General features: G+C 38.8%; 1 protein-coding gene across 3 annotated transcripts in view; it reads left to right on the top strand.

Annotated features, from left to right (window-relative positions):
- The window catches only part of ARID5B (AT-rich interaction domain 5B), a 367,300-nt gene that overhangs the window by 349,381 nt on the left and 4,294 nt on the right, over positions 1 to 13,625 (top strand). For all 3 annotated transcript variants that reach the window (XM_082268249.1, XM_082268251.1, XM_082268250.1), the window contains one exon: positions 1,583 to 1,778. In XM_082268249.1, the coding sequence (XP_082124375.1) occupies positions 1,583 to 1,778 (196 nt within the window). The remainder of the gene's footprint in view (positions 1 to 1,582; positions 1,779 to 13,625) is intronic.

The following is a 13,625-nucleotide window of genomic DNA, read 5'->3' as shown; positions in this document are numbered from 1 at the left end:
GTGTCATTTATTTGTCAGAGATTTCAGTTGACTGTTTAAAAAAGTATAATTCTGATCAGCACACGTTATGTTGCAAATTCTATTGTGGTGTTTGCACAGTTTTTCTATTGCTTATGTTTTGGCTGATGATGTGAGAAAACATATTATTGTCAGATGTTATTGTCCTTGTTTTATGGAATACAGTTATGTATCTGAAGTAATAAAAGACATATTTTTAGAATAAACGGGGCTTCATTTTAGAATATCTGAGATGAGGCCAAATAAAACCTGTTTTAGAGATATGTAGGCTCAGTTCCTAAAAATGCAACTTTTTGTCACGCTAACCCTTTGACTTTAGTCATTTATCAGCTACTGACCTGATAAAAGAATAGAGAATGAAAGGCTTGACTCCACTTGCTGCATACTTGTACTTGGAATTTTTGAACTCAAAAATAGCTTGCATTTTCAGAAGCTGATTAGTATGCCAACCTACATCTCTGGACTAGCCCTATCTGTGATGTCCCCATCAGCCAATCTTTCTTTTTAAATGTATCTATGCATTGGAAAAAGTTCACTATAATTATTTTAATGCAGGGTTCTAAAAGAAAGAGAATCCCATACGTATAGTACTGGTGAAGCCACTTAGGCTTCCAAGTGTTCATGAATGAGGAGGGATCTTTGTTCTACTTAAGCATATGGGTATTATTGTAGTGGGACCAAACCAAAGGAATATTTACCTGTTAATGGGATGTTGCATAGCATTTGATTAACTAGTGTTATATCATCAGGATAAGTGGAGTATTTCTACTAATAACCTGGATAAACATTTCTATTGATGTTGGTCATGTAACAGGCAGTATGGATTGCATTGGTAATAGAACAAGGAGTGATTTCATTGGTGCTGATGAGAATAGAAAATTAATTATTGGTGAGGTCCAAGAAGAAAGGCAAATGAACAGCCGTGCTTGTGGATACAGCATATGAGCATTCCTTAATGATGAACTTCTGCTAGGTGACACATTACAGTATGCTTGAACAAATGATGCTACATGTCAAAAGAAAAGGGCCAAAACAGTATTTATGCAGAGGCCTTTGCAGTCTACATCTGCCAACAATTTGGTCAGATGCTATAGAGTGGCACATACAACTTGAAAAATTTGCCTAATTAATTGGTTAAATAATATGGGGTTAATTTACTACAGGAGTTGAGAATCTTCACTAAATGAACTGTAGTTGTGTTCACTTTGCTTAACCAGTCATGTGTACATAAATTAAACAGGAGTTTTCTTTTCACATGTTTTGATAATAGAAGCGAATCCTAAATCCATTTAAGTGAAGAGTCTCAACGTCATGGCTAAATCAGCCTACATGTGTCAGTGGCCCAAACAAAAGCTATCCTTTAGAAAATTGCATACATTAAGTTTGTATTTGGTTTTCCTGTAAAGAAAAAAAATGTAAATTGGTATGAAATATTACCACTGTGTATTGAAATGAAGCAAAATAATCCCGTGAGATTACAGGATATGAAAATACTTTGAAGCGGATGTTCAATAACTCTTCACAAATATAAATAAGTAACTAATCTTCTTTCTTAACTCCATAGATTAATCCTGCCGTATGAAAGGTTTCTCAAAGGAGAGGAGGACAAGCCACTACCTCCTGTGAAGCCTCGGAAACCTGATACCAATTCTCCAGAAGTAGAGGCAAAAAGCAAAATGTGCAGCAAAAAAGGGGTTAAACCAGAAGGTTCAAAGACAAAGAAGGAAAAGGATGCTGCTGGTAAAGCTGAGGAAGCCGAGGTAACTATTGATTCCCTTAATCATAAAAGTAACAAGCAGGTTGCATTGTGAGCACAGTCAAAATTGTTGCTTTTGATCCTGACAAAACTGTGCAGCTGTTGGGGAAATTAGGGTATTTATACATGGAGTCCAGCTGTTACCTAACATGGCTTATCCCAACACCATTTGGGACATTATGATTTTTATAAAGGGATCCGTTTTTATAAAGGGATCTCAATCAATCAAGATAGCAGGAAAGTTTACAAGACTTCTGGTAATTTTATGAAGAGGGCGGGAAAGTTGCCTTTCAGTTTTGTAAGGTAGTGATTTGCAACAAATCACATTGGGAGCCCTGGCTGACATGCATTGTCATGTAGATGTGTATAACTGGCCGTATGCCACCCACCCCCCCCCCCCCCCCAAGACTCACAGCCTACAACCTAGCACTTTTGGTCTTTTGGCTACAATATACAGTAGTTAGAGGAAGGGGTCTAAAGAGATGATGGCTTGATCTTCAAATTAAGAAATTACCCTTTACATAGTCTGATTGCTATGGGCAGAACATATATACCTTCTTGAAGTTATTCTTAACCAGGCTTTATATAGGCTTCAGCAGTCTCTTTATTGGAAAAAGTGGCCTGTAGCGTCAACTGTTAAACAGTAGGAGACAGCTAGTGTTATATTATGATTTTTCTTTAGTCATTATATTTGACAGAAAATGACATTTCATTTCGGTGTTATTTTGTACAAAATGTAATGTACATTTATAAATAATAGCATAGCAGTTAAACCGTATACAGCCAAGTACTGGCTGTGCTCTCAATCCGAATGAGAAAAGTTACAGAGAAAAATCATTTCTGAAAAGAAAGGGCAAAAAAATCTTGTTTATGGATCTTGGTTTAAGTCTTATTTACAGAAAAGAGAGCAAATATCTGTAAGGGATAATTCAAACTGTATGACGTTAAAGAAGACCTCTGGTTAAAACCTTCTAAACGATTCTGTAGCAGTCTTATTTATTTATTTTTGAAGTTCTGTAGCAGTCTTATTTATTTATTTTTGAAGTGTCTTTTCTAAGTATTCGCATCTTTCTGTCACTGCTTGTTTGGTATTTGAGGTCTTTTCTTTTTTTTTTTTTTTTTGTGTTCTGGTCCAATTATTGTATGAAAGAATTCAGTAGGATTTTAACCGATGCACCCATGGTTTCGGAACCAACTATCTGGCCTTTTTGGAACCTTCAAATGCAAATTTTCAGAGCAAAATGAGACACAAGTGCTAACTTAGCCACCTGTTTTAGGGCCTGTTCGCACCAGAATGGGGTGCAGGAAAATGGGATTTTTGACTTACCGTAAAATCCATTTCTCTGATGTTTATTGATGGACACAGGTCCTGATTCTTCTTAACCATTGGGTTATACTGCCCCCTACAGGATTAGGACAGTAGGAAAAAGCTTGACTGCACCTATGGGCAGTCCCAGGGGTTATACACCCACTTTCAGCTATAGGCACTCAGTTTTGTTACAAGCAATGTCAGAGGAAAGCTAACTCCACAGAGGGGTGGGTGCTGTGTCTGTCGATGGACATCAGAGAAATGGATTTTATAGTAAGTCAAAAATCCCATTTTCTTTCATTTTGATTCTTCTTAACTATTGGGACGTCCCAAAGCATTGTCAAACGTGGAGTGGGAAAACATCAGAAAAAAATTCCCAAGGCTAACCATAGCCAACCAGGTAACATAGAGCTCAACCATAAACAACTGGAGCTCACCTGAAAAACAATACACCCTCAAAGAGTAGCAGGTACCCTCTAAACAGAAGCCAAAAGAAGCAGCCACAGATGCCAACACAACCACTTTACAAAAAACTTTGTAAAAATGTGCACTGATGACCAGGCGGCTGCCTTGTAAACCTGCGTCACTGATGCTTGAAGATGAAAAGTCCAGGAGACACTAAGCGCCCTAGTAGAGTGTGCCTAAACAGGGAAAGGAGGAATCTGAACCAACGTCTTATCCATCAGGAAATGATCACAGAAGAAGCGGACAACCCTTTGTGAGGTCTGTCCATGAGCACATGTAGAAAGTATGACTTTCTAAAAGACTCCGTAGCTGCCAGGTACACCCTAATTGACAGACCACATCCAAGACAATTTCCTTCAGATGTTTAGGCCTGGGCCACACAATATCTGCATTCAAATGCAGTCAGACCATCATAGGAAGGAATCACGGACAGAGGCAAAGCATCACCTCATCCTTGTGAATCACCATAAGGTGAATGACAGGATAATGCCGTCAGTTCTAGCACCCTGCATGCAGAGGTGATAGCCACAAAAGAAGGCCACCTTCTGGGGCCGCGTAAGCAGGGAACCTCCTGAATATTTTCAAAGAGAAGCTTCAGTAGAGCTGAAAGCACCACATTAAGATTCCAGGGCGGCAACGGAGCCCGCACTGAAGGAACCAAATGTTGGACACCCTGAAGAAAAGGAAAAAAATTCCATTCAAAATGAAAAAAATTGCCAGGACCAGAGATTTCAGCAAGGAACTAGGTCCATACTCCTGAATGGGCAGAAAAAAAAACTGAGTGCCTATAGCTGAGAGCGGGTGTATACCCCCTGGTACTGCCTATAGGCGTAGTCAAGCTTTTTCCTGCTTAGTGTCCTACTCTTGTAGGAGGCAGTATAACCCAATGGTTAGGAAGAATCAGGAGCTGTGTCCATCAATGAACAAAAGAGAGACCCGCGTTTTGCACACAATCTGCTGTCAATTTAATCCTAATGATACCCTCAAATGTAGATTACAAACACAATGCATTTGCCAGTACCATGTTATCTGGTTACAGTGTGTTTTTAAAATGAGTGCATGCACTACTACTTCTGGTGCCATTCAGTGCGATTTCAGCCTACTCAATTCACATCGCACAGGAACACGGCGTGCATTGCTGTGATTCTGGTGTGAATAAGCACAGCTAATTGAGGAACAAACATTTTTCAATTAAATACTTATACACATAATGTATATACTGTACACACACACACACACTGTTGAACAATTGTGTTGTCAGATTTGGTAAAAAAAAGTAAACATTAGTTTCATCTTTCCTTTCAAGTTGAGTGTTCTCATTTTAACGTGAATGAAATCTCTTCTAAAGGAGGATAATCATGTGATCATGTGCATGCTTGTGAAGAGATAGCAATTCCTTTCATGGGCATGAAACATTTGTACTTAACATAGGATGTTTTCTTAGCATGTGAATAGTGAAGGGAATGTTTAATTTGCTTCAGAACATTGAATACAGATGTAGAAGATAAATCTATAAAAGCTGCATTCTTTATTCTAAAGTTCATCATGTTCTTGAAACTCCTTAAGTAGGTTATTCTTGATTGCTCAAAGGAGCGTCTGAGAAAAATTGTAGATGTATATAGTAAGTAATGACAGTCTTAAGCAGCAAAGATAAATATAGGTTCAGGTTAAGCAGCATAACAAACATTTGTTTAAGGAAGGACAATAAGACTAAGATGTTGCATAACAAAAGGTTTCATTGCGGTATTTGATTTATTTAGGCACACAGGTTCAGAATTTAAGAATATAGAAAAAGATAATTTGAAATATTTGTTATAATGTTGGTTACAATTAGTTGGGCTAATTGACCCCCCTGTTCAGTTCATAGCAGAATTCCCGAACAGGGGAAAATTCTAACCCAAACCCCACTGAAGTCTGGAAAAATCCAAAAGTGCAAATTTTGAAAGCTTATATGTAAGTTATTGGCCATAAAGGGGGTATGGGTCTGGGTACTTGCCCTGGGGGGGGGGGGGACATGTATTTATGCAAACATTTTTTATTTTTAAAACACTTTTTTTTCAGGAGCAGTTATTCTATTGATGCTTAAAGTGCAACACTAAATATGAAAAATTCCTTTAACTATAGTGCCTGGGGGGTCCCCTTAGTCTGCATGTAAAGTGGCACATCTGTACTGTTTATAACATGCTGCAGCAAAAATAACATTTCTAAAGAAAAGGGAAAAAAATTACATTTACAATGAATATTAAAAAAATTAAGGAAAAAACGCCAAAATTAAAACTGGCTTGGGGTCGCCCCAAAATTCATAATAGACCCTTTTCAGGCATGCAGGCGAGGAAAGGGAAGATATGAATTAGTGTCCCCCCACATACCAGGCCACATGCCCTCAAGATGGGGGGTTTTTTGGGGCAGGGGGGCCTCTGCCCCACCCCCAAAGCGCCTTGTCCCCATGTTGATGGAGACAACTGTCTGTTCCTGACAACCTTGTGCTGTGGTTGTGGGAGGGGCTTATTGAAATCTGGAAGCCCCCTTTAACAAGGGGGCCCCCCAGATCATAGCCCCCCTAATGTGAATGGGGTACATAATACTCCTACCCATTCACCAAAAGTGTACAAAAAAATAAAAACAGGAGACAAGTTTTTATCAAACCCTTTTTTAAAAAAAAAAAAAAAAAAAAAGTGTCCCTCAATGTAAATTCATCATCACGCCGTACTGAAATGTTAGGTTACAAGGGGGAGGGGCCACCTTTAACTATTTAGGAACTGTCAAAGTGTGTCGGAAGCATTCGGCAGGTGGCCATTATAGAAGGCAGAGCTTCTTGGGGGGGGGGGGGTTTGGCGATGATGGATTTACATCAGGAGACACTTTTTTTTTAAATTATTATTAAAGCATTTGTCAAAACCTTGTCTCCTGTTTTTATTTGTACACTTTTTTTGTGAATGGGTAGGGGTACTATGTACTTGGGGGGGCAGGATAGTGTAATGTAGCCATATTCCATAAACATGCCACTATGGTTACACTGTTATAGTCCCAATAGAATTCTACTAATGCCAAAATATCTTACATAGCCCTATGGGCTCTATAAAAAAAAAACACCTTTATTAACCACTTTACCACCGGAGGATTTTGCTGTCTTCCGTCCAGGCCACTTTTTGCGATTCGGCACTGTGCGAATTTAACTGACAATTGCGCGGTCGTGCGATGCCGTACCCAAACGAAATTTACGTCCTTTTTTTCCCACAAACAGAGCTTTCTTTTGGTGGTATTTGATCACCTGTGCGATTTTTACTTTTTGCGCTATAAACAAAAAAAGAGCGTTTATTTTGAAAAAATAACAATATTTTTCACATTTTTTTATATGAAATTCCCCCCCAAAAAATGTAAAAATCAAATTTTTTTTTACATTTTTGCCCAATTTGTTTTCTGCTACCTATGTTTAGTAATAAAAATTGCAATAAGCGTATTTTGATTGGTTTGCGCAAAAGTTATTGCGTTTACTAACTAAGGGAAAGATTTCTGTCATTTTTGGTGTTTTTTTTTTTAACGCGTAATGGCGGTGATCTGCGATTTTTTTTGCGGGACTGCGACATTGCGGCGGACAGATCGGACCCTTGACTGACATTTTTGACACTTTTGGGGGTACCAGTGACATTTCTACAGTAATCAGTGCTATATATATGCACTGTTACTGTAAAAATGACACTGGCAGGGAAGGGGTTAATTTTATTGGAGAGGGAGGGGTTAATGTATGCCTGGTGCTTACTGACGTGTGGGGGGGGAGGTGACTGTGTGACGGAAGGACAGATCGGATGTCCAGCTATGCTGAACACTCCGATCTGTCACTCCCTGTCACTATGGAGATCCGCCTGCTGTGTTTACATACAGCGGGCGGATCTCCAGACTCGATCCCCGACGATCGGGGCAGAGCAGCGGCAATCGCCGCTGCTCCTCCGCTGGCCCGACTCCCGCTGTGAATGAACACAGCGGGAGCAAGCCTCCGGCGGCGCGCGAGCGCCGCCCACAAGGGGCGGAGTCCAGCGACGTAGGTCTACGTCGCTGGACGGGATCGCGGCACTTTGCCGCAGTAGCCTCCATGTAAGCGGAGGTAAAGTGGTTAAAACTCATTACCCATATTCTTTCACCAAGTGCCTTGAAGGATAAACCAGTGGACCAATCTGTAAGTTTTACCAGACATTAGCATAAATTTATTTGGTCCCATAAAATACATAGCTTGATGTATGGGCAGTACAGTGGTGTAGTGGTTAGCTCTTTCGCTTAGCAGCAAAAGGGTCGCTGGTTCGAATCCCAACCATGACACTACCTGCCTGGAGTTTGCATGTTCTCCCTGTGCCTGTGTGGGTTTCTTCCGGGTACACCGGTTTCCTCCCACACTCCAAAGACAAGCTGGTAGGGTAATTAGCTCCTGTCTAAATTAGCCCTACTGTGTGTATGTATGAGTCAGTTAGGGACCTTAGGTTGTAAGATCCTTGATGGCACTATAGAAGTACCTGAACTAAATAAAGGTACAAAGTGTCTTTGCTGGTGCGAATTTTGAATCATTATTGGGTAGGCTGAATGTACTAGGGGATAGATCGATCAACTTGGGTACAACCAGCCTGCTGCATTCTCCTGCGATTATTGCTAGCGGCTGCTGTAGTGGATAGCAATAATTACTATCTTCCACCGCTGGGAGCAGACAGTTGCTCAGCAGGAGGGATTCCCCTGTCAGCATAATCTGTGTTGATGGGGGAATTGTGCAAATTTCTTTCCTGGAACCTGTGGTTGCAGGAAAGAAATGTGCGCTATGTATGGCCTGCTTAATTCCTCACCTTTCAAACAATGGTAGCATCAAACAAAAATCACCCTTCTTTAAGGCGATGATATACACATGTTGTCCATCTGTTGGCCTTCCTATATTTTAGTGCATCTCTCTAACATAGTGCGATGATGTCACTTCGGCCCCACCATGACACCACATCCATCCTCACACTTTCACATCTCAGGAATGGGAGTGCGCAGACTGTGTAGTTATGTTTTATTAAATGTTTAGTTAGTCTTGGGATATTGATGCCTATCCATACAGTTTTGTGATTTATATACACACTTTTTTTTCCCAACTGTACAGCCATCTGAATGCTTTCTGTGACCCACTCCATGCTTACTTCTCAGGCTCTGTTGTCTCACCTGAGGGCTCATGACTCACATGGTGGCTATTAAAGAAAGGAATCTGTCACAAAGAATTTGTATCACATAGGGGACTTTTTAGTGAAAAAAATAGTCACACCAAAGCATTGAATCCCCCCCCCCACACCACAACAAAAAGAAGAAAAAAGCAAATGTTTTTCGAGTCCAACACCCCGCGTACATGCACATATAAACATAAACGCATCAGCGTGTCTAGTTATGAAAACATAATTTGCAGTACACATTACATCCCTGCCAATGCCAGAGTAAGAATAATAATTCTAGAGCAGATTTTAATAGTTAACTTTAAAGTGATAACCGGTGGGGGCTCTTAAAGCATTATCTATGGAAAATAGAGCACGCATGCAATTTTAAAGCTTGACCGGTTGGGTATCAAAAAATTGGTAGTATATTTTGTGCCCTATAATGGACTTTGTGTATTTTTCACTGAAAATTTGCACTTGATAAAACCATTACGCAAATATTGTGTGTCATTTAAAAAAATGGAACTACCACTATTTTATTCTCCAGGGTGTCTTTTAGAAAATATATACTGTTGGGGGGTTTGTACTAAAAAATTTTTTTTTAAACATGCACACAAACCGCTCTGGCAGTGAGCAACAAGCAATAATTAACTCCTTGTTAGCCGTTTTTGTCTCTCACTGCTAATGTCTTATTTACATTTTGTAATGTTTTATATGTAAAAAAAAAAAAAAAATATTAAACCTTTTTTTGAATTTTTAAATAAATTCACCATGATTTGCACTAGCTGGTTAATTTTAGTGTCGTGATAAACAGGAATAATGGAAATGTTTTATCCAAAGTAACCATGATATGTGCAAAGAACGGATTGAATTTAAAAATGTGCTTCAAATCTGAGTGCAGGAAAAAGGACTTTTAATTCAAATGATTGCCTTTCCTTGCTGGTTTAACAATAAAACTATGACATTTGTAAAGAAAATGTTAAAGTCTTATATACTAAACCACAGGCTCCTCTTCAAAGTTTTACATTAATAATCATTCAATTAATTGTTTGTGGTAATTTCTCATCAACCCAGATTTAAACTTTGCTTCACTCTTCGGTATGTGTATCCACTTAATCCGAACAATTCTTGAAACATAACAAACTATAGATAAAAAAAATAACATAGTAGGTGTAAATTTAAAAAATCACAAGAGCTGGTCTTAAACAAGTGGTGATTTTTATTTTTAAATACTACTTAATTCCACCCCCAGCTTTCTCCAGATTCGCTCACCAGTCTGGTATTCTCATGTAATTGAATAAGCTCTAGGGACCACTGATAAAGCAATACTTATTAAACAACTAATGATGGCATTCTGAGTGAAAAGAGCTGTTAAGGAGAAGAATAGAGAACAGTAAATACATGGCTTAAAAAAAGCGTATCTGTTAAAAATATTAAAAGACATGGAATTGAAAGGATGCAATGTGAAAATGACATAGTCAAAACAGACCTGAATCATTAGCTCTTTTTTATTTATTTGAAAGTAATGACCAACGGTACAGTATTTAGATAATACATTTCTTTATGTGGCTCACTCTCTGTTCTCTCATCAAGAGAGAAGAAAATAATAAGATTTTACACAATGATTTAAAATGGCTTCTTCTCAAGGGACAGACTACAGCCATTGTTAGGGCTGTCAGCCTGCAGTACTGCAGATAGAATGGGCCATTGACCCTTGGGGTCGGAGGTTACATCACGACATAATAGAATGAATAGCAGGAATTGCCAACACTGATATTATCAAATATGCTGTATAAAAAAGAGTTTGTAAAGTTAGAATAGCAATATAGTTTGGCTTTTGATTTAGGTCTGTTTCAGTTATTTGATACATTTAGTCCATGGTAACATTTTTAATTGGAAGGTACAATTGAAAAGGTTTAATATTTGAACATTTAATTGGTGATATTTAAAAAATTCAAGTTTTTTTTTCCACTAGTTTTCTTTTATAGGTCGTGGTCATGTACCTCTTATTATACCCCTCCTCAGTGCTTCCAAGGACAAATCATTGGGTCTAAACTTACCCACTGCCACCAATCAGATTGTCATGAAGTTAAATTGGTTGTTACAGGGCAGTACAGACCAAAATTCTAGCAGAGATATGTTGATGAAACAACCCTAGTAGATTTATTAGCTTGAGAGTTGCATGATCTCTTTAGTGAATGTGTTCAGGGATTTACTCACTGAAACGAAGAATTGCTAAAAATTTCTACATGAATGGGACTAGTTCTAAATTTGTGACTACTTCAGACAAGAACTGACAAAGTGACAGGTTGCTGTGGGCATGAACCCCAGTTCATAAAAAATTCTCTGTTGCAAAGACACTGAATTAACTTACTATTAGCTTAACCGCTTGCCGACCGCCACAAGTACATATACTGCGGCGGTCAGCCCCGGCCAGGCAAAGTGACGTATATATACGTCACTAGCCTGTCACCGGCTTGTGAGCCAATAGCAGGCGAGCGCGCGCCCACTGAGGCGCGCGCCCGCCCCGGCTCGTTCACTAAGGAGTCCGTGCGTGTGACCGGCGGACCCGATGTCCGCCGGTCACACTGCGATCGTCGGTAGAGAGGGAGAAAGGCAGGCGGCTAATGTAAACAATCCGCCTGTCATTCTCCCCTGTGTAAAAATGGAGATCAGATGGTTCTACTATGTAGGACCGTTGATTTCTGTTTTTACAGTAGTAGCCACAGCCAATCCCAGTTAGAAGCACACCCCTAGGACACACTTAACCCCTCCCTCTCCAATACAGTTAACCCCTTCCCTGCCAGTGTCATTTTTACAGTAACAGTGCATATGTATAGCACTGATTACTACAGTAATGTCACTGGTAACCCCAAAAGTGTCAAAAATGTCAGTCAAGGGTCCGATCTGTCCGCCGCAATATCGCAGTCCCGCAAAAAAAATCGCAGATCGCCGCCATTACTCGTTAAAAAAAAAAAAACACCAAAAATCTTTCCCTTTGTTAGTAAACGCGATAACTTTTGCGCAAACCAATCAAAATACGCTTTTTGCGATTTCTTTTTTTTTTTTTTTTTTTTTTTTTTACCAAACATATGTAGCATAAAACAAATTGGCCAAAAATGTTAAATTTGGATTTTTAAAATTTTGGGGAATTTCATATAAAAAAAATATGAAAAATATTGTTATTTTTGCAAAATGTACGCTCTTTTTTTGTTTATAGCGCATGATCAAAAAATCGCACAGGTGATCAAATACCACCAAAAGAAAGCTCTATTTGTGGGAAAAAAAGGATGTCAAATTCGTTTAGGTACAGCGTCGCACGACCGCGCAATTGTCCGTTAAAGTCATGCAGTAAAAAATCGCAAAAAAAACCCTGGTCAGGAAGGGGGTAAAATCTTCCAGGGCTTAAGTGGTTAAAAAGTACCATAACACTTTGTATCACAATCTATAGGTATGAAGGTATTCACTAGCAAAGCAGCAGTCTCAAGTTAAGGAAAAGTACAACTAGTGTCCAGATTACTGGGAGATTTATTCAGCCAACACCATTATTTGTGTTACTCCTTTTATTACCCATACATTATCAGGTTTTACTACCCATACATTATCAGGTTTTAATTAAACAAAAATATGTATTCCTTTGTAACAACTGGTAAAATTATTAAACTGGAAGACAAAATGGCTGCATTTGGGGATGGCATTTATAGTTTTTAGGATAGCTAACTTCTATAGGGATACTATGGTTTTTCTTTATGTTTTACTCAAAACTTCTCCCACAAATCCACATGGCAGATTTCTTAAAACTATTGTAAAGTTTAGCTGATCTAGTGTTTTGAGAAGTTAGCCATAGATATTTTTGTAATGCTGACTCAAGTACCCATACGACCATTAAATAAACATTTTCGTTTGTGGTATATTCAGTATGAGGAAATTCATATCCTTGGGGCATAGAACTCCTAAATAAAGCTGAATTTAATACAAACCAAAACCAAGCAACATTACATTGTCAGCAGAAAAAAAAAGTCTGTGATTTTCACAACAGGTTTATATGTACTCTGGTCAATTTGGTTATTTAACCTGCAGCTTGAATAGTCATTGGCAAATGTGATGATTAAGAGAAGATGTTCTTTTTTCACAGTTTCAGAATGGTTTAGGAGGTTGTATGCTTGAAACTAAAGGGAGCGCACTATGCACATGTATGAGTTGCAAGAAGGGATGCCAAAACGTTAAAGTAGAATTATAGGCAAAACTTTGTTTTTTGGATGGAGGGTTATAACCCATGTCAGAATTTCTTGCTATCTGTCCCATTGTGGAGATTTCCCTACACTTCCTGTCCCATAGCCAAACAGGAAGTGAGAGTAAATCCCTGTGAATTAAGGGAATTGAATGGGGACCCCCAGGTCACCAGAACTAGTGTCCCCATTAAAAGGTTTCCCCTCTTACTTTTCTGGGGACAACACAAAATTTGGGATTTTCTTTTACTTTTATTGATAATGGTAAACTGGACAAATCGAGAGGATGGCACAGACTGCAGTAAAAACTGACAGGGTTTTAATCCCTCTCCACTCTGTCCAAAACTAAAAATAAAATTTTGCCTTTAGTTATACAGTAAAACCTTGGATTGCGAGCATGAATTGTTCCGGAAACTTGCTTTAAAATACGAGTGCTTTGGATTACAAGCATATTTCCTCATAAAAAATAATAGAAACTCAGATGATTCATTCCACAACCATTAATTCATAAGTCCTTCAGTTTATAGTCCACATAAAATGATTATAGCAATGTGACCAGGTTGTGTAAGTATAAAATGTGCAGACTCCACAAGGCGATTAGAAGCAAAAATGCAGCAGGAGCTACAGAGTATAAAAAAGAAGAGAGGTGCTGCAATATGGCTATATTTAATGAAGGTACAACA

Source organism: Pelophylax lessonae (genome assembly GCF_965119305.1).
Source record: "Pelophylax lessonae genome assembly, chromosome: 9".
Lineage (NCBI taxonomy): Eukaryota > Metazoa > Chordata > Amphibia > Anura > Ranidae > Pelophylax > Pelophylax lessonae.
The sequence above is the reverse complement of the archived record's forward strand: the minus strand, read 5'-3'. Positions and strand labels throughout refer to the sequence as shown.